This window comes from Lontra canadensis, unplaced genomic scaffold, assembly GCF_010015895.1.
Source record: "Lontra canadensis isolate GAN:19392208 unplaced genomic scaffold, GSC_riverotter_1.0 scaffold40, whole genome shotgun sequence".
NCBI classification, from domain to species: domain Eukaryota; kingdom Metazoa; phylum Chordata; class Mammalia; order Carnivora; family Mustelidae; genus Lontra; species Lontra canadensis.
In genome coordinates, this window is record NW_022631034.1 from 1,166,007 (window position 1) to 1,185,943 (window position 19,937).

The window sequence follows — 19,937 nt, forward strand, 5'->3', positions numbered from 1 at the left end:
CAGCACAGAGAAACACAACACAATCACTATTTCATGTTGTATTTAAATAAGGGGAGCAAGGTTTACCCCCCAGGGACTCTCCTAAGATGAGAGCAGATTCCAAGATGATGGGTTTTGCTTTTCAACTTCAAAGCTCTTTGGGAATCCGAAGATCTGGAGATGGAGACCAGCATCTTGCTCATCTGGGTTTCTCCAGAAAGCACAGTTTTGTGGCATGTTGGATGGGAGGAGAGGAGAGGGCTGTTATTTTCCTGAGGTGGGATTTCTTAGAATTTTCTTGGAATGATCTGATACCTGTGCTTCTAACCAAAGTGACAAAACCTCACGAATTAGTTGGAACTTTTCTGAACAAGCACTGTTTGCAATATCGATCAGAATTTCTTCAGGTTTGGAATCAAGTAGTTAATCCATGCACCCCAGTGATCTGGCTAAAGATAGTCTGACCCCCTGAGTCTCAAGACCCTACTGGTGTGCTGATTAGTGTGCATGCCGGCCTCTGTGTGTCTTCTGTGTTTCCCATGTTTGTCATTGACAACCAGAAATGTAAATCCAAGAGGGTCTTTTCAAAATCACCACAAAAATCATCATGGGCCAACTCTACATAGAACAGATTCCTAAACACATCCTTCAAAAAATACAATCCTCTAAATTCAGTGTGATTCTGTTATTAATTCTAAATGCAAATTACTCGTGCAACATTTCTTTCCTATATTCTGTCCTTTGCTTGCCATCAAGTGTTTACTTTTATTTATTAAAGTTAGCATTCATATTCTGAAGTACAGTAAAAAGGATAATTCTCTTATACATGTTTAAAATATATACATATATATGTATGTATATGTATGTATGCATATGTATATATATAATGCGGAAAAATCATTCACCTTCCTTCGAGGTCTAACCTCCACTTTCACCTTGGACATAAATTCTGAATATGTCAAAACAAGAGAATTTATTAGAAGTTTGGTGTGTATGTGGTGAAAATGAAAGGTCCCCACCACCAGGTTGAAAGGGCCTGAAAGCGTATTTTCCATCACAGAGAATGATCGGATTTACCTTTCGCTGGGTGTCACATGACAACAAAAGGCAATAAGCTTCAGCTTCTGCCATCAACTCTAGTTCAACGGAGTGATTTTTTTTTTCTTTATTAAAAAAAAAAGAAAAAAACACACATACACACTAGATGCTAGAGTGTTGAGTGTACTAACTGCTGGGGTGAAGAAAAGGGTCCGGGGCTGGCGCTGTACTGGGGGGAAGGGAAAGGGGAATTCCGCTTTGACAGCTCTCAGCCACACGCATTTCAGGCCACTTTTAATACCAGCTTGTTTTTCAGGTGCGTCATCTCCTGCTCGACCAGCCACTCCCTTGGTTCCCTGCAGCAGCACCACCCCTCCGCCGCCACCTCCCCGGCCTCCATCTAGGCCAAAGCTACCTCCAGGAAAACCTGGAGTTGGAGATGTGGTACGTTCCCTTCTGCTCTGGCTTGCTCAGAGACTCATGGAGAGAATAACAAACAGAAGCCAAAATGCTGCAACACAGGCTACCTCCATGGCCTCGGATCACTTGTACGAATGGCCCTGACAGGTGGCATCTGAAAGGCAGTCACTGCAGCATGGGTGTACATTTCAACCATCCCTCCCTCAATCTCTAACATCTTTCAAGTCGAGATCTAAAATGATAGGATTATTCTCAGTTCTGCTACAGTGCATCTGATGCAAATTAGTAATGCTCAATTGTGCTGAGTCCTTTAGAAAGAAAGAGGTTTCCTTTTATCCTATTTATCTGGTTTGGGAAGACTCCAAAAGAGGGTAGGTCCTGATTTCCATCCCCAAACTAAGAGAACTTATTGGTGGTAAGCACACTGTGTGAATATAGAGGAGGGTGGTAGCCTGACAAATTTGTTCCAGAAGTTTCTTGTATCATGTTTTAAGGCTGAAGAGGTGAGAAACTTTCTGTGTGAACAATTAAGAGACTTCTGGAAGAGGACCGTTTCTTTGCTATCCACGCAGAGAAGTTACAAACTAGTGATGTCCATAATATTTGGTTTAGCTAGCTCAGTTGAGTATACTGTATTTAAATATGTTTAAATGGGTATAAGGTATCACAGGAGGTTACCTGCACACCATGGTTTGTGGTTCCTCTAGCTCCATCCACAAGCCCCTGTAGAGATAGAGTCAATTTCAAAATAAAAATGGTGTCACCTATACTCTTTTAAGAACCCGAGTTGTCATATCCAGGGCTGGAAGATGTCAATAACACAGAACAAGTGTATCTAATTTTCTTCTCTTTTCTTCTCCCTGCAGCCCAGACCTTTTAGCCCTCCCATACATTCTTCCAGCCCTCCTCCGATAGCACCCCTTGCCCGAGCTGAAAGTACCTCTTCAATATCGTCCACCAATTCCTTGAGCGCAGCCACCACTCCCACAGTTGGTAAAAATTATCTCCTGTCTTTTAATCCGTTTGTTGTTTTGACTGGCTATTTTTTATGATCTGAAAACCTCAAGGCCCTGTACTTCTGGTTGAAATTGTTTTGCTCTGTGTTCTGCTACTATCAGCTGACTCTTCTCTTAAAAGCACCTTCTCAGCAAAGGAGGCAAAATGCTTCAACTAAGCAAATAAACAAATAAAAGATCATTTACACCTGTATTTTGCAGGAATTCTCTTATGCTATTCCATACAGAGGTACTCATAAAAGTAAAGAAGAAATCATCAAATAAGGTCCTGTAATTTGCATATTATTACTATAATAAAACTAGTCTCCTTCGAGGAGGAATGTTTATTTAAGTTCCAGTCATGTACCACATGAGAAATCACAAAATTCAATCTTTTATTTTCTTAAAACTTTCATTTCTTCATCACTTTTGGTTGTCCTTATGTTGACAGATGGTATAAGTGTTGGCATTGTGGGACTTGAGCAAACTTTGTGACATTCTTTTCTAGTGCGTTTCAGTGATGTGTGGTCAGTTTTCCCTGAGAAATAAGTCATTGCTGGCATTTTCAGTAAATGCCTTTGTGCCTCTTTCCTTCTGGTGTGATGAAAGTCAAGAGTTGAGACTGGCTGCTCAGCTGGATGGTTTTCCCAGGTTTAAATGCCTCATTTTGCCTGGAGCATCTTTCCTCTTCCCAAGGCTCATCTCTCTGGACACCTCTTTACCTGTCTTCCATAAGCAGTTGCCTCTCTCGTGTTTGCATGGTATCTCTGACCTGGGGCTCTGCCCTTCCATTTTCTCCCATTGGCTTCCTTTATTGTCTGAATTACCCTCCAAGTCTTCCATATTGTCAACCAGCTGGCCCCTCCTGCACTGCTTGGGAGAATCATTAACTCAAAGCTCAATAAATCCCTGCTTTTATTTACCAAAGAAGAGCATGCCCATGTGAGAAGTACTTTGACCAAAGCCTGAAGCTCTTCTGGAGAACTCCCTATTTTCCCAGGGATGTGAATGAAGGTGCGCCTCATAGGGGCCCCAAAGAGAAATTCAACTATATCATGTGTTCTATATATTTCTATATTTTTAATCAGACTAGCCCCAAACAATCCTTGAAATTTGGTAAAAATATAGTCAGTTATTCATGAACAGATATTTAACATTATTAATATAGCCAAGTTCTGTTTTTCTCTGCATCATCCTTTGAGGTAATTTGGGGCTTCCTATTTTAAGATTCCTGTTCAGTCAGTTCTCTCTGGAGTCTTTTGTTTGTTTTTTCTGTAATGTCCCAACTTTTTTGGGACACTGTTTAATACTCCTAATTGCTACAGCCATTTCCCCTTCTTGCTCTGTTTTTTTTTTTTTGTTGTTGTTGTTGTTGTTTGGTTTTGTTTTTGTTTTATTTGGAGGCTTTTGTTTGGGGTTGGTTTTTCCTCAAGATTATTTGTCCCACCTACTCTGATTTTCCTGGTTGGTCAGAGAGGAAAGTAAGAAGCATAAACTCTCCCTCACAAAGGAGACCTCAACTGACCTCGGATGACTGACTAACATATTCCTTAAACTCATTGAGATTCATAGAGAAAATGACACACACAGAGAATTTGAACTGTGTCCATGTTTTATACAATGTGTTTTTATACTCCCTGCCACAGAAGTCTCAAATCCTAGCCAGTGACTTTGATTTTTAGCACAACCAGTATGCATTCTTTCAGGATGAATGACAGAGGGGTTAATATATATATATTATAATATAATATATATTATATATACATATATAATATATATTATATATATATATAGATATATATATATATATACACACATACATACATATATATGGCCACCTAAGAAGATACTTATATTGCCTCATTGCTGAGGACCATTCTGATTTGTTTGATTCTGGGGTTTTGGGGGTTTTTTTGTTGTTGTGTTTTGTTTGTTTTTTTGGTTGTCCTCTTCCTCACACTCCTATTCTTTACTTCCTGCTGCTGTGCGTCACCTGACAGCCACTTCCCTCTGACGTAAATGTCCTGTCAGATGGCTGCCTGGCAGCTCCTATGTATTGCTGTTTATCTCTTTTTGGAGAGGATGTGCTTTGGCTGTTCAGCACCAAAGGGCTGACTATTCATGACTGACTTGTAATGTCAACTTCATGCAGTCAAATGGCTTGTGGGGGATAGAGAATTTCAGCAGCAAACTTTTGAGATTGGTGGCTCAACATTTCCCTTCTACCACACAATACTTTTTTGACATTTCCTATGACATCTGAGCCAAAACTGGGTCAAGTGTGGTGGAAACTTTGTATGTATTTATTTGTACTCGCTTATCGCATAGTGGAATGCAATCCAAGGACTAAACTTTTTAAAGAATATGCTTCCAAAATTTGGACATAAAATGTTTCATGAAAGCTGTGATTATAAAGTAGAAAATCTGATGCCACACCTGAAAATAGGACTTTCTGTGCATTTCCGAATTTAAGAAGATACACTATTATTTTATATATGACTAAGAAAGGGAGGGGAAAACTGCCAAGTAAGCTAACAGTGCTTTCTTATCACACTTAATTCTCAAACTTATTCCAATTCCAGAGATATTAAATGTGAAAAAGTGCACATATCAGAATCAATGAAATATAGTATACTCCTTTTGCACTAGAAACACTCAGAAGACCTTCACTATTTGATTTTGGGGGGAATATCCTACTAATTTTACAGGAATAGAGAAAAAAGTTTTAAAATTAGTCTAAGAAACAAGCAAACTCTTAGACATTTAGAGATAAACAGAGTTACGTCTAACTTCAATATCCATTTTTCTTACTTTTTTTCTTATTTCTACAGCTGAGAGTTAGGGTTTTTTTATTTTTTTTTTCTTTTTGGTACCCAAATGCAGTAACAATACCATGAAGACAATTTTTTCATTATTAAATGAAAAAATACACATATTATTAATTGTATTGTTAATTATATTCCTTCTCTGTTAACTATGCAGTTTCAACTGCATCTTTAACATCCTCTCAGAAATCTGAATGAATGAAAAGTAACCATTTACAGGCATCAAAGGAAATAGTAGGTGGATTTTGATGTTTCCTTTGGCATAGAACTCCAAGCAAAAGTGATTTATATTTGGTACTGGAATATTAGCTGTAGCATCTAAATCTTACAATATTTATCCAAGCCTTTGTCCCTCCAGGCTGGGTGGCAATTCTGAATTGGAGAAACATTCTTTTAAAAATACTTATATTAATGCCAATAACTCTGCACAGAAAGACCTTTGGAGATGGATATCCCTGGTCTCAACTAAAAATTCTTACTATATATATATATATATATATATATATATATATATATAAATGTTATCTTATTTTATTTTACTTTATTATATATATATATATATATATATATATGTATATATATATATGGGTTTTTTTTTTTTTTTGAAAGCTGTCTCTTGTTCTGACTTCCCCATCCCAGATCAATCTGAGGCAACTTCCATTGTTAGTTCCTAAGGAAATTCTTTTCTTCTGTACTTAATTTGAGTGTTACCCTTATTTAAACCAACCACAGAGCTATCCAATAATTCACCTTTTAAGTTCCCCAATTTAGTTATGATGTTTTCTTTGAAGCCCTCGATGTCCACAACCACCACAAAAATATTATGAGCATGTTATTCAGCTCTGTGAACTATTCTTTTGTAACTTCAATTCAAAAAACAAATGGCAATATTGGAGGCCCATTTTTTGGGGGGTATGCGAATTCTTGCCTTCTATTCTTTCTTTTTAAGTTTTTTTTTTTCTTTTAATCCCATATAGTTAACATACAATATTATATTAGTTTCAGGTGTACACTATAGTGATCAACAATTCTATATATTACTCAGTGCTCATCATGATGGAGGCTCCTCATTTTAAAGAAATTGTAAATACGAAGTTAGTTCTTCAAAGGGAAGAAATATCCTCCATCATTTCCCACTAACAGGTATGAAAGAGTATCGTAACATTCAGTTACTGCCAACGTAACTGTTTTGCTTCATATTTTCTGGACAGATTATGGAGTGTCCTTCTTAGTGCCATGCCCTGTTCCTCTCCTATAAATATTACATGCATTGCGTTAACTTGTTCTACCCACCAAGGAAGCCACCTGTATAATAAATGCTGATTGACAGGTGCTATCCTAGAACCTTAAAAACTAACAAAGAATTTCTTTTCCTGCTTTGCTTCCTAAATCAAGGAGGCAAGCCAGTGGAATATTTTTTCCAAGAAACAATGTTTACAGAATAATTTTACTACCCTCATCAATTTCCTTATCCTCTTTACATTGTAGGGAGGATTCTCCCTTATGGGTGTTTGTATAGATTTTATTCAGTTCTTAATTTAAGTTATAATAATACTCTTAAGACCTGTGGAATCAAGCACTTTTTTTTTTTTTTCATCGCAAAGCATAGAACTCCAATTACCTGTGTTTGTTAGTTGGTGAGAAAGGAGACCATGTGCAAAGATCTGGAATGGTTGGGATCCAGAGCAACTGTTGTGATCAATTTACAAACACATTTGGCCATAGCTGGATACCGTAGCCAAAGATGGAATTACAGTAACGTTGTCCAAAATTATCAGGCCATAACAACTAAAGGCGGGCTCAAGGCAAACTAAATTTGGATACCAATGAGTTTGAAATGGGATACTTCATTCAGCAACCTCAGATTTATACTGTTGCTTTTTATTTAGTCTTGTTGAAAACTTACTCTTACCCATCGGGGCAGGGAGAAGTTGTATTCTGAGTGACCCTGTGTACCAAGAGGTTCTATTGATGGACATATGTCTGGCCACTTGAGAACTGTGTCTGAGTGAAATGCACTTACACAAGACAATTACTAATGATAGTGCCTTTAACAATTCCCTGAAAGGGTGGGAACGTGATTTCCTCCACGGAGCTGACTTCAGCCAAATTCACAGATGCTGAATTTTTCATTTTAAAATTTTTAATTTTTTCTCATAGAACCATCATAAAATAAGCACATCACTTGTTTTGCAGCCTCTCATCCTTATCCCAGCGTATTAGGTTTTGTTTCCCTTTTCCATTAATATCGTTTCTGTGTTTCAACCAGTGAAGTGTACTGTTAATTTCATTTGGGGTTTGTATTTGTGTTTTTGTTTTCCATTCCTTTATATTTCTTTGGTTCGTAGTGTCAGAAGATGATGTTTTTTATGACAAACTGCCCTCGTTTGAAAGGCGCTGTGAAACGCTGGCAGGTATGGTGCTAGCCGAGTGATGTCTAGGTATCCAGACTTTAAAAATCCAAGCCATTATGCCATCTGAATGCTGTAAACTTCATGGACATGCTACTCACCTCATGAGTATCTGGTGCCTCTCAGAAGCACCCTATCTATTTATTTTTCATCGTGGAACTCATTCCACCAATTTTTTTTTAAATGAACATATTAAAAAGCAGCAGGTTGCATGACAGTTTCTCAAAAGGTTTGAAAAAGGTGAGATGCCACTGCTTTGTGAATTTACAAAGAAAGGAATAATTTAACTGCTCAGAATTACATGTCCAGTGACTGCTTTTTGATTTAAAATACAATAGAACAATGTCAGTAATCTTGTTTTCTCTTTGGTAGTAGGTAAAGGGTGTTTTGTGTCTGGATGCCTAAGGTGATTCCAGGCGAGGGGATGGAAGATGGTGTGACATCTTCCATGAACTTTAAATTGATATGCAATGTCATTTAAAACCTAAGCTACGTTTGATATAACCCATAACACCGAGCTTATCTTTTTGAAAATATAGAAGGGGATGACACTGAAGATGAAATGGATACAGCAATTGCTGAATGACCGTTTGCCCTAACTAGTGCAGTTAAAATATGCTGACGCCCCTGCATGGCCAGGAAGACTTCCACTCCATGCGCTCAAGCACCAAGTATCAAGCTGCCAACGACACGTGCCCATCCCTTTAGGCCTCCATAGCTTTGCTTTTGCTTTCTGTTTCCCGAACTAAAAACCAAAACCAAAACATAGACTGCCAGCCTTCCCTTTCTCCTGCACGCTAATGGCATGCAGTGCCTCCGCCCTCCCCCATAGTGAGATTAATGACCTGTAACTCATACTGTGTCCTTCTCTCTCCCTCTCCTTAACCTTTCCCATCCCGCTTCAACTCCTGGCCATACAGAGAATGAACAGCCTTCCCTCGTTTGGTTTGACAGAGGAAAGTTTTATTTGACTTTTGAAGGTAAGTAGTACATAGCATACCAGATTCTAGTTTACTCCCCTCATCCTTTTTTTCCCATCTGCATTTCCAAATCCCAGTTCTCTTTCCAAAAGACCTGGTCTCACCTTCTATATACAAATGCTATGGCTACTTAGAAAATATGAAATACTAAAGAAAATATGACATGAATTTGGTTTGTATGGGATCTTCAATTTTTCATATTAAAAAAAAAATCAAGCCAATTTGCAGTCAATATTGGTTACTTAATTCACTGTGTTAAATTGGAAAAAAAAAAAAAAAAAAGCAAACAAACACCTTTTTTGGCCAAGGAACTTAACTCTGTCAACCAGGGCTCTTTCCAGACTCTTTTGCAAATACGACAGGAATATGACAAATGTAAGGACTTTTTGGTTGAAATTGGCATTTAATTTTGTTTTGGATAACTAATATTTCAGACATCACATCCATTATTGTAAAACATAAATATGTACACATAGTCTTAGGACAAGGAATGCTGCACAGGAGATCAGAAAAATGAGGAAAAGAACAAAAAGGAGTATTGTAGTAAATTCTATTTGCATCTACTGAAATTGCAACTGACATGGCTGTAGGAAAATGTACAACTATCGCTGGACTTGTCATTTTAGAAGATTAAGGTGAATTTACATAAATATAATGTCAGATATTTAACCTCCCTGTTGAATAATTTGTTATATTCTGAATTAAGGATTAGCATTCTTCAGTTTTATGTTAAATTCTAAATCATTTTAATAGGCTTGGCATTTGATAAGAAATACTATTTAAGCTAATTGTAGGGAAAACTTAAATAATTTAATTTAATTGTGGGTGGTCTCACCCGCAAATATGTATCACTTAAGCTCCTACTTCCTACCATTTTAAGTAACTAAATTTCTCCTGGGATCAAAAGTTGACCAAAATGTATCTATTCTAGAGTCGAATCTAAACATTGAACTTGTCTTTGTGTTTTACGACAGCAAAAAGAACTTTTCCAACTTGAGTGTGTGTTTTATCACAACTTTAAAAATCAGAATGACTGACAGAGATTTTTAAGTAGCTTGTGAGGTGTGGCTTTTTTTCTCTCAAGGGTGAATTTTCCCTGCAAGATGGTCCTAGAGGTGGAAGTCCTTAGCCTGGAGTAGCCTGGGCAGCAGCAGAAAAGAGTGATCTGATTTAAAGCTTCTCACATATCTGATGTCCTGTCCTAGCTCAGGTGGAGGACAGGTGAAGAGGCAGTTGTCAGGGGAGGATGCATGATTCCTACATGATATCAGAAGCCTTCATTGCCTCGGGTCATTACTTTTGTAATAACTAAGATGTAAAATCCACAAACTTATGACCTTATAAACTTTCTATTTGAATTAGATGGAATTAAATAGTGCCCAGGAGTCTTTTTACTGATCAGCACATCTCAAAAGGAGAAGTTACAGTTGAATTGGTTGGTAATCCCAAAGTACAGCAAGTACCTGCCTATGTAAAGGCCCTCTCTCATGTTCAGGCTGGCCACAGCACAATACTTGGCCCTGTTTTAATGAGGAAATTGAACCATATGATATTGTCAACCCTGCCTCAAGTAATTGGAGCTCCACAAAAAATGAACTTCCATGTGTTTGTTGTTTCCATTTGTTTTGGTTTTAGAGTATCTATTGACTCATTTGCTTATGTTTGAGTTTGGGTTTCTTTAAATAAAGAGAGAGACTTTTTTTTGAAGATACCTATCTAAAGACAATTTTAAGTTATTGGTCTGTTTGTTTTCAAAACATATATTATCAACCAAATATAAGTATTAGTAACTGTGTGGAATATCAATGTGAACTATATATTTTTTTCATTTTAGGAAAATAATTATATAATATAAAACATAATAGTAGGCAACTAAAGTTGGTAACATAGCCCTTCTAATTAGTAAGATCTGAATCTCATAAGCATGTTGTTAGATCAAGAAAGTCATGCAAGAAGGTGTTTTAATAGAAATAAATTGTATTTTTAATAGAAATAAATTGTATTTATTTCTCTAGTACCTCTAGTACGTGTTACCTTCATCTTGGACTTTGCGCAAGTCAAAGAAGTATAGAAAAGACTTCCGGAGGGTCTATGGGAGCAGCCGTATCACAAATATATGCCCCTACTATCTCATTAAGAATGCTTATGCAGATAAAAGCACATTAAAATGAACTTCAGGACTTAGGAGAAACTAAACATAACCCTTTGCCATCTGAACGAGAATGGCTGTTTTAAGAATAGAGAAGGGTAGGATTCCTGCATGGCTCAGTTGGTTAAGCATCTTAGTATCAGCTCAGATCATGATCTCAGGGTCATAAGATCTAGCCCCGCATCAGCTCTATGCTCAGCGCAGAGTCCGCTTGTCTTTCTCCCGCTCTGCCTCTCCCCCTTAGCTCTACACACCCAAAATAGAAAAATAAATAAATAAAACCTTAAAAAAAAATGGAGAAGGTTTGTTTTCATCATCTACATATATTAGCCTCAGGTATTTTTACCTAGTGCACGCTGGAAGGATTTTTTAAATTTTCTGCTGTGATGATAAATGACATGGAAATCCCCTTGAGAATAAATCCCCAACCCAAATTTTAAACTCCAAATGGACAGTCATTCCACATGTTCTATCCAATAGCACTGCTAGCATATTCTCCTAGGGCACTCTGGTTTTGTCCACATTTGTTATTATTCATATTATCATTTTCTTCAATTCTTCATTCAGGGAATCAGAAAAAGAAAATTTGCAGGTCAGATTATTCACTTGTTCTAAACAGCTTTTAAATAACTATTTATTGCCATTCTATAGTGTTCAAAACCTTAGCTGGTCTCATTCATTGCTTTGTTCTTACAGTGCCTTTGTTCTTACAGTGCCTTTGTTCTTACAGTAAGTAAGTGTTTGAGCCACTCACCAACCAACCAACCAACTAAGGAACATTGCCTTATGAATTTATCTGGATATAAACATGATATGCTTCATACTTTCAAATTTGGTTTAACAAGAAAGATAGAAAAGTGTTAAACAACAGTTCTAACCCACAAGAGTTCCAAAGCTTTTCTTAATGTTTCATTTTGATAAACAATTTCAGTAATATCTTAATCTATTTTAGTTGGGTTTTAAAAAAAATAAAAGTTGCAAAAGGTAATGACTTAAATTAATTCACCCGAGAGTATATCCTATTGAAGCTATCAAGTATTCTTCTAAGATGGAAGGAAGGGAAAGATATTTCCATAACAAGCGGAAGATGTTACTGTTAGACATTTGAACAAATCCTTAGAGCATTTTTAACATGAAGATGTTTCCAGAAATTTGCTGTCCCTCTCCTTGATTAGCTTATTTAACTACAAAATCATCTTGTATCTATCTGGTAATGAAAAACAAACAAAAAACCTTGCAACCATTCTTAAGTGCCCTTGTGTCTGAATACATCTCCATCCTCTGTGCATACAGCCTCTTGCACACCCGTCTCTAGACTGTTCTGTGCTCCTGCTAGTGCTCTCACCCCTATCACGCCTTCAGGAATGTCACATCCTTAGCAACACCCTCCTCTACATTCGCAGGCTCTCTGCCAACCTCGCCCACCTGTTTCCTTAACTGAATCCCAGCTCTCTTCAGAGACCATTGCTTCTGTAGCAGACTCCCTGGAAAGTTCTCCTGTCTTCTGTGGGCCATATGTCATGGGGCTCCAAGGCACTGTTTGAATTCTCCAATTCCCTGTTGCCACTTCCAGAACACCTCCTGTTGGCTTGTGTGCAGCCCACCTGCTGATTTCACCGCTCACCACTCCTTCTTGCTGTTCACTGCTGACCCACATTCTTCTGCATTTAACTGCAGGCTTAGAGAAGCAGGAAGCTCTTTTTCACTCTCTTCTTCACCTTGCTTCCTAGCTTTATCCTGTGACATAGACTGATGTGGATGACCCAGCCAACATCCTGGTTTTAGGGTCTCTTTGACTTCTTCAGTTCCAACACACTTTCTCTCCACGCTACTCAGTAATCCACACCTCTGGCCACGTCTTGGGTCTTGGAAATTGTCCCCACTGGCAAGGTCATTTTGGCTATTTCGTAACCAACAATTTGTCATCCTTTCTGTATACCAAGGCTAGATTAGACAATGATTTTTTTTTCATTTAACAAATATATATTGAGGATTACTGTGTGCTAGTACTCTCTGTAAGCAATCCCCAGTAGGAAACAAAATGGAAAAATATTCCTGTAGTCAGGGAGCTTACATTCTAATGTGGAGGGTCAAAAATAAGGAGATAAATAAGTAAAATATATAGCATGGAGAGGTTAGTAAGTTCTCCAGAGAAAAATAAAATAGGAAAATACACTCTCAATGGAGTATATTGGAGATTGCAATTTTAAATAGGGGAACCTGAGGGTATAAAAATAGTGGGTCATAATAAATAAATATTATTTGAGTGCTTTACTATGTGCAAAGTACATTCCCGTATTATGTCATTTCATCTGCACTGATGCGGAAATTAAGAGTCAGAGAATATATGTAACTTTCACAGGATCCCTCGGCCAGGAAGGGGCACAGTGGGAATTTGAACCCAGGTGGCCTAGCTGGAGACAGTAGATGATGTTCTACTCTGCATACATGACCTCATTCAGTCTTTGCAACAGCCCCTTGATGTCAGGGGTTCTGGAGGGTTTCCCCAAATCTCCTGACCACCATTCCCCAGCTCTGAATTTCCCTAACTACACCCTGTCTTGACCCCACTAAGACCTCTGGTCTCATGTTCACCCCATGCTCAGTGCACTAGCACTACCTGACATCCAACTTCTTTTATAGACCCCTTGGAGGAAAAATATGTTTCTGTAATGACTTTAATTATCTCTACAATAACAGTTACATTTTCCTCCTTGGAATTACATTGTCTATGTGAAAAAAATTGACTCTTGGACATTTTAAATTTCTGACCTCATTTATCAGGGTTTTAAATATCCCTACTTGATAATTGGTAAGACAAAATCATAGTCATGGACCACACAACTTTCCTTACCATGACATAGCAATCACATCCTGTAAGAAGCAAACAGTTCAAATTTCTCACATAAGGCCAGGGGATACTAATTTATTCATCTGAGAGTCACTAGGCAAAGGAAAATTGGAAGGTGTGATCTGTTTTCTGCGGAGCAACTGTTTTTGCTAACTTCGCAATATTCTTTAAGTGGGAAGTGTCCACTAACTGTCCCCACCCGCCGTAGGTAGGCCCTTTGTAGTCAACGATGTGGTAAAGTTATTGAGTCCCCACCTCAGCAAATGACAGCGTTAAGTATGACCAGGTTAAGAAAAAATGTATAGGAACATAAAAAGGAGTGATGCAAGACCATCTTCATTAAAAATAGGAAAATCACACTCCCTAGCTATTCTGAATATTTATATGGAAACTATATGGCAAGTATGAAATGTGAAACCCTTTCTATTAATAACTGAAGATCACAGAGAGTTTTTCTAAATAGACCGAGCCTGTTAAGAGCTAAGTGAGACTGAACCTGCAAAATGTTCTACCAGGCGGATCTGCTGAGGGTTTCAGAATTCACATTGTTGCTTCATAAGAAATTAATTGCCCGGTTTTGAAGATCTCCAGATTGACCAACCTGCTGATACGTCACTTGGGTTCTTGCTCTTTGAGGCAGTTGCCCTGTCTCACTCATGTTTACTGCATGGCTGGCATGCTGGAAGTTGGCCAGGAAGTCAGTGAAGGAAAAGCTCTTTCTCTATACTACTCACAACACTTCTGACAGCAGATGTATGTGTTTCCCCCCTTACCCTAAACAAATCTGACACTAATAATCTGGAGTTAGTGCAGATCCCACAGGTTAAGGTCTCAGTCTCAGAAGACTGCCCCCTCCCCACTTCAGATGCCAATTGTAAGTCCCAGGTTTTGTCACTTGTGCTTCTAATGGACCAGCTATAAAGTGAGAGTTCTTACAAACGCCCATCTTGGGTTTAGTAATTTGTGAGAACAGCTCACAGAACTGAGTTTTACATTCTATTACCTGTTTATTATAAGGGCTGCAACTCGGGAACAGCCAAATGAAAGACATGCATGGGGCAAGATTTGGGGGAGGGGCACCGAGCTTCCATGCCCTAAGTAATGCCGTCCTTCTAGTACCTTGACGTGTTTACCAAACTGGAAGATCCCCAGAAGTCTAGCTTGGCTTCTGTACCCAAGATGCATTTGTTTATTATGTCTGCTATTTTCCTTGTCTCCAGAGTAATCTCTCTGGTCTCTGGTACCGACTAAGCCTGGGAGTTTTCTCTTATATCTCCATGAGACTCACTTAGGGCCATAACAATCCAAAATACATAGTTGATTCTGAATGTGTCCCTCAGTCAAAAGAAAATGAGTAACTCAATAACTTTAAAATATATAAATGTTAGGGGCATGTGGGTGGCTCAATGAGTTAAGCATCCAACTCTTGATTTCAGCTCAGGTCACAGTCTCAGGGCTGTGAGATCAAGCCACAAGTTGGGCACCGTGCAGAGTGTGGAGCCTATTTAAGACTATCTTTCCCCCTCTCCCTCTACCCCTCCCCCAGCCCTTTCTCTCTCTTTAAAAAAAAAAAAATATATATATATATATATATGTATTTATGTGTGTGTGTGTGTGTGTGTGTGTGTGTGTGTGTGCCAGATGGCCTTGCTTTGCTCAAGATTGAAGACTTTTACTCCCCAGTAAAGGAGATGAACCCTGAGTTTGAATTACACATGCCTGGGCACTGACTATAGTTACCTGATAGAGAACTAATGAGATCAGCACAAAACCCCAGAAAGAAGAGTTGTTATGTGTAGACAATTTTAAAACCTGAAGCGTAGGTAAATTGTTCTCCAGAGCAGAAAAAGGGAACTAGGGTCAATGATGAAAAGAAGGGAAAAGATAAAGAATATTCACACATGCACTCCTCCATTCCAGTAGTCACTAAGCATTCCATGATGTCCTCAGAGCTCTAAGCCCCTGTGCAGGAATGATGGGGGAAAATGATGCTTCTGCCTTCTAGGAATTTACATGAAATGGAGGAGTTGGGCACTTCCTATAAAAGGCATACTATAGCAACAGTCATAATAGAATGTAAAAAAGTGCTGGAATGTGTGAATAGTGGATAGATTTTAACTGGGAAGAATCTGGGATAACTTCTGGAGGCACAGGGACTTGAGCTGACTGATGAAATTTGGGGATTTACTGAAGTAGTTCAGGAGAAGTAATAAGGGATTGACAGTACCATTTTCATCCTGAGATTCCGAAAACATCATCAAGGTAGAATCACTTGAAATCTACTAGGATGTGGAAAGGAGTGAAAACTTCCATCCTGAGACACAGGGAGAAAGGTGCTATTTTAAACCAGGAGAAATGGGTATCCAAGAGAACTAGAAAGAAATGAGTTACTTTTGGGACCTCTCAACTTTAAGGTCCTGCACCTTCCACGTAGATGAATCTAGGAGTAAATAGATTGTAAAAATTTGGGAGTCATTTACTTAGAGATAAGGACTGAATCCATAGAGGTAAAGGTTTAAACTTGGGGGTAAGCCTGCATTCAGAAACCAGATTGGAAAAAGAATGCATTGTGACTTGGAACTTTCTCTATTGTATCCTTTCTTTAAATAGCCACAGAATATTAGTGATTAATTTTTAATGCATGATATTCAGTAGATATGCTTTTGTGGAATGTATTACATGCCTAGATCTTTTGCTGATCTTCCATCTCTCAGTTGTTTTTGCTCTAGGGAAAGCCTAACTGGCTCACCCAGCTGCACTCGTTATGACTGTTAACCTAAGTACCAGATAGGAAATTTGCAGACATCAAGCCTAGAAGGAAAATATCAGCTTTTAGTCGGCTATTATTGCAAATACAAGTCAACACAGAGATGACGCACTGCCTCCTTTCCCTAACTGCTTCCCATTAAAGCCTCTGTTCTCTTTGGGGATGTGGCCTTCTCGGGTGTCTTACGATCTTTATCTCTGTTCCTTTTTCTTCCTTCTGACATGCAGAGATGAACACTCAAAACTGAACATAATATGAGACTGGGATAGTTTTAAGATTTCTTGTGTACATCAAAAAAATGTAATGACTTGTATAAATCTTAAAAATAATTGAATAATAAATTTTGTATTTCCTTGCTTATGAATAGAAAGAAAATTGTCTTTTTATAGGCTACTTCATTTTTCTTTTTCCATGAAGCAGGGGCTCTTGCAAAATATTGTAATGTAATAAACATATAGCCATATCTGTCATGCTCAAAAGAAAGAATTTGTTGTCTTTTATGATATTATAGAGTTTGACTTGAAATACTCATGGCAACTTCAATGTGTATATGCTCCGATGTGCTCATAAGGACTGTCTATATTTGCATATTATATATATATATATATGCATACATATATACATACACACACATATGTGAAATTGATTATGATGGGTGCATAGCAAATGCTATGGTTTTCTATGTTCACCAATTCTGCAATAAGTAGGTATCTGTTGGGGAAAACAATGAACAAATCTGTGGAATAAGGCCTTGATAATACTGCTCTAGGGATAGATATGGTTATGGATGTATTTATTTAATCAGCAAGTGTTTATTGAGTCCCTACTATGTGCATGGTACTATAAAAGGTATTAGGTTTACAGTAATGAATAAGAAAGACATGTTTCTCCCTTCATGGGACATAGAAGTCAGGCATTAAACAAGTAGTTACAATAATGTGCAGAGACAGTTATATCCAATTTTGGAGGGAGACCTAACCGGCTTAGAAGTTAGGGAGAACTTCCAAAGGAAAAGATGAGAGTGATATTTAAGTCTACATATTTAAGTCTATTTAAGTGATATTTGAGTCTGTTCTGAAGAAATATAAGATGTTGCTGAGTTAGAGTTCTGATATAAAATCTTACATAATGTCAAAATGTTAACCCACAGGTATATTGGGTATTATCCTAGATACTAAAAATAGAAAGGTCCCCGAGTACTTTATATCAGTTTACTCTCAGCACATACACATGCACGCACATAGACACACACAAAGAGAAAAATATATGTTCTATAAAAATAATGAAAGAGAATGTATATATACATATATATGGAAAGAAAAGGTGTCCATGTGCGCATGCGTGTGTGTGCATGCATTGGCTCCGGAGTTAGCCCCCCAGGTCTGAATTATAGCCTCAGCACTGTGCGACTTTTGGTTAAGTTACCTAACTTTTCAAAGTCTCAGTTTCCTCCTATGGAATTGGAATAGCAATCACACCTCGTGCCTGAGTTTGAAGTCACGATTGAATAGAATGGTCAAGAACTGAGGTCAGAGCACGCAAGGCACTCGACAACCATTAGCTGCCCGCGCGAGTCTCCAACTTCACACTCCTTTGCTGGTGACACGGCAGGATTCTGTATAGTTTGTGCCTGCTTTGGAGAAGCCTGGGTTGTATCTCTCAAGCCTTCTTCCACATAAAACATGTAGCAGCTTGGTGGGCTGTGAGTTGCTACATGGGCTCCCTCCTTGTCAGCAGGGACAAGGAGCAATCTTTTCCCCTCTGCTTATGGAGCAAGAGAATGATTTGGAAGCAGAATGCATCCTCCCTGCTGTACACCCCCCGCCTCCACCAGAGCCTATCATTAAAGCTGACTTGCAGAGACTAATGATCTGGCTGGTGGTACACTCCTCGGGGTGCTGTGTTCATGCTGATGGGAGACGCTGGAAGAAAATCTGTTACCGTCTCTTTTATTAAAGGGTTTGTAAATCACGGCATTTCAGCAGATTTGACAAGTAATTTCAAACTTCCTGAAACAAAGAATGGAGAAGCTGAGAATCACCAGGGGGCAGCTTCTTTACCTTTGCATAGTTGTGAACTTTCATCATGCAATAGATTTTTTTTTTTTTCATTATTATTACGTGTCCTCTAAGAAGAGCTCTCCATAAATTAAGGCCGCCCATCCATTGTACTCTGGACTCTGGCCACTCCAGACAAAGAAGAACCCCGACCACCCCTTCCAGAGAGGAAAGCTGACATAATGAGTGAAGAAATGATTCAAAGAGGCAGTGTCAAGACCCAAGAGAATCTCCCATCTCCAAGCCACTTCATGATGTGAAATGGATATATTTAATCAACACCATAAATACCCCGAAGAGATATTAGTCGTCCTTTGTGAAAGGCCTTTGTAAACTGTAAAGTACTATATGCACGTAATCATTTTCTTAAACAATAATTGGCATTAATGAATATTTACAACTGCTGAGAAGTTTGCATTCATTGCTTCATTTAGTAAGTCCGAGATTGATTTGGGCTTATCAATATACAGCTTTGAAGACAGAGCATTAAGAGAAGCCATTGCTCTTAAGATCTTCACCCTTTTTTGTCTTCAACTATTTTACAACACACATGTGGCAATAATTTCTGCCAGAGCGTGGACTCTTGGCAGTCAGGAGTCTTCATGGACTTAGTCCACTTCTGCTGGTTATTTAGTACCACGTCAGCAGGATGTGAGTAAATATGGCCTTGGGATTTCTTTTACTGCGGGCACACCTTCACACAGACAGCATGTGCTGTTTACCACTGTGTTTCTTGGTCTTATATTCAGAATAATTACAGCATGCCTTCTCCTAAGATCTGATTTAGAGGCCTGAAATACGCCTCTGAAAAAGCACAAAAGGTTATTCTGGAAAAGTGTCCCAAATGAGCAAGCGTGATGTTAATTTTTCAAGGATGTTTTGGTGACTTTTGAGAGTTGCAGTCATCATTGTTAAGCATGAAGCCGGGAAGAGGAAGCGTGAGTTATTTAACGGTGATTATTCCTTTCCTTAAATTTTGCCTTTTTTTGGACTCTGCTCAAAACCCATCCCCCAAGAAACTGGCGGCTCAAATCCCAGGCTTTCAGATACATCAGACTACAATAGCATTCTTCATGTGTCTCCATTCATAAACATCAGTGCCCAGGGGAATAACTTTTAGTAGTGTTCAAAATCACCAGCATCCACTTTTTAATAAGAACAAAAAAGTCATTCACAAAAATAAAGGAGAAATATAGAAACCTCAGTGGTGTTTAAGATCTAAAACCCAATTTCTGTTTATATTTTTAGCCATAATATCAAAGTAGTTATACTCATTATAGAAAATTTAGAAATATAGAAAATTAGAAAATTTAGAAAAACAGGAAAATATTAAGAAAATAAAATAGCCTGTAGTTTAATAACTATAGATAGCCACTGTTATCCATTTGGTGTATTTCATTTCAACATTTTTCATGTGATGTGACTGTGTGTGTATATGCGTGTGTAGTGGGTATTTTTCAAATTA

The 19,937-nt window shown here is 38.2% G+C and overlaps 1 protein-coding gene across 20 annotated transcripts in view; it reads left to right on the forward strand.

The window, feature by feature from the left end:
* The window catches only part of SGIP1 (SH3GL interacting endocytic adaptor 1), a 209,823-nt gene that overhangs the window by 148,820 nt on the left and 41,066 nt on the right, over nucleotides 1-19,937 (forward strand). For 8 of the 20 annotated variants that reach the window (XM_032870025.1, XM_032870032.1, XM_032870026.1 and 5 more), the window contains 3 exons: nucleotides 1,334-1,461; nucleotides 2,304-2,430; nucleotides 8,589-8,648. In XM_032870025.1, coding sequence (XP_032725916.1) covers nucleotides 1,334-1,461; nucleotides 2,304-2,430; nucleotides 8,589-8,648 — 315 coding nt within the window. Of the gene's footprint in view, nucleotides 1-1,333; nucleotides 1,462-2,303; nucleotides 2,431-7,605; nucleotides 7,672-8,588; nucleotides 8,649-19,937 lie in introns of all 20 variants that reach the window. The other 12 variants (XM_032870024.1, XM_032870028.1, XM_032870031.1 and 9 more) reach the window with 2 other exon arrangements.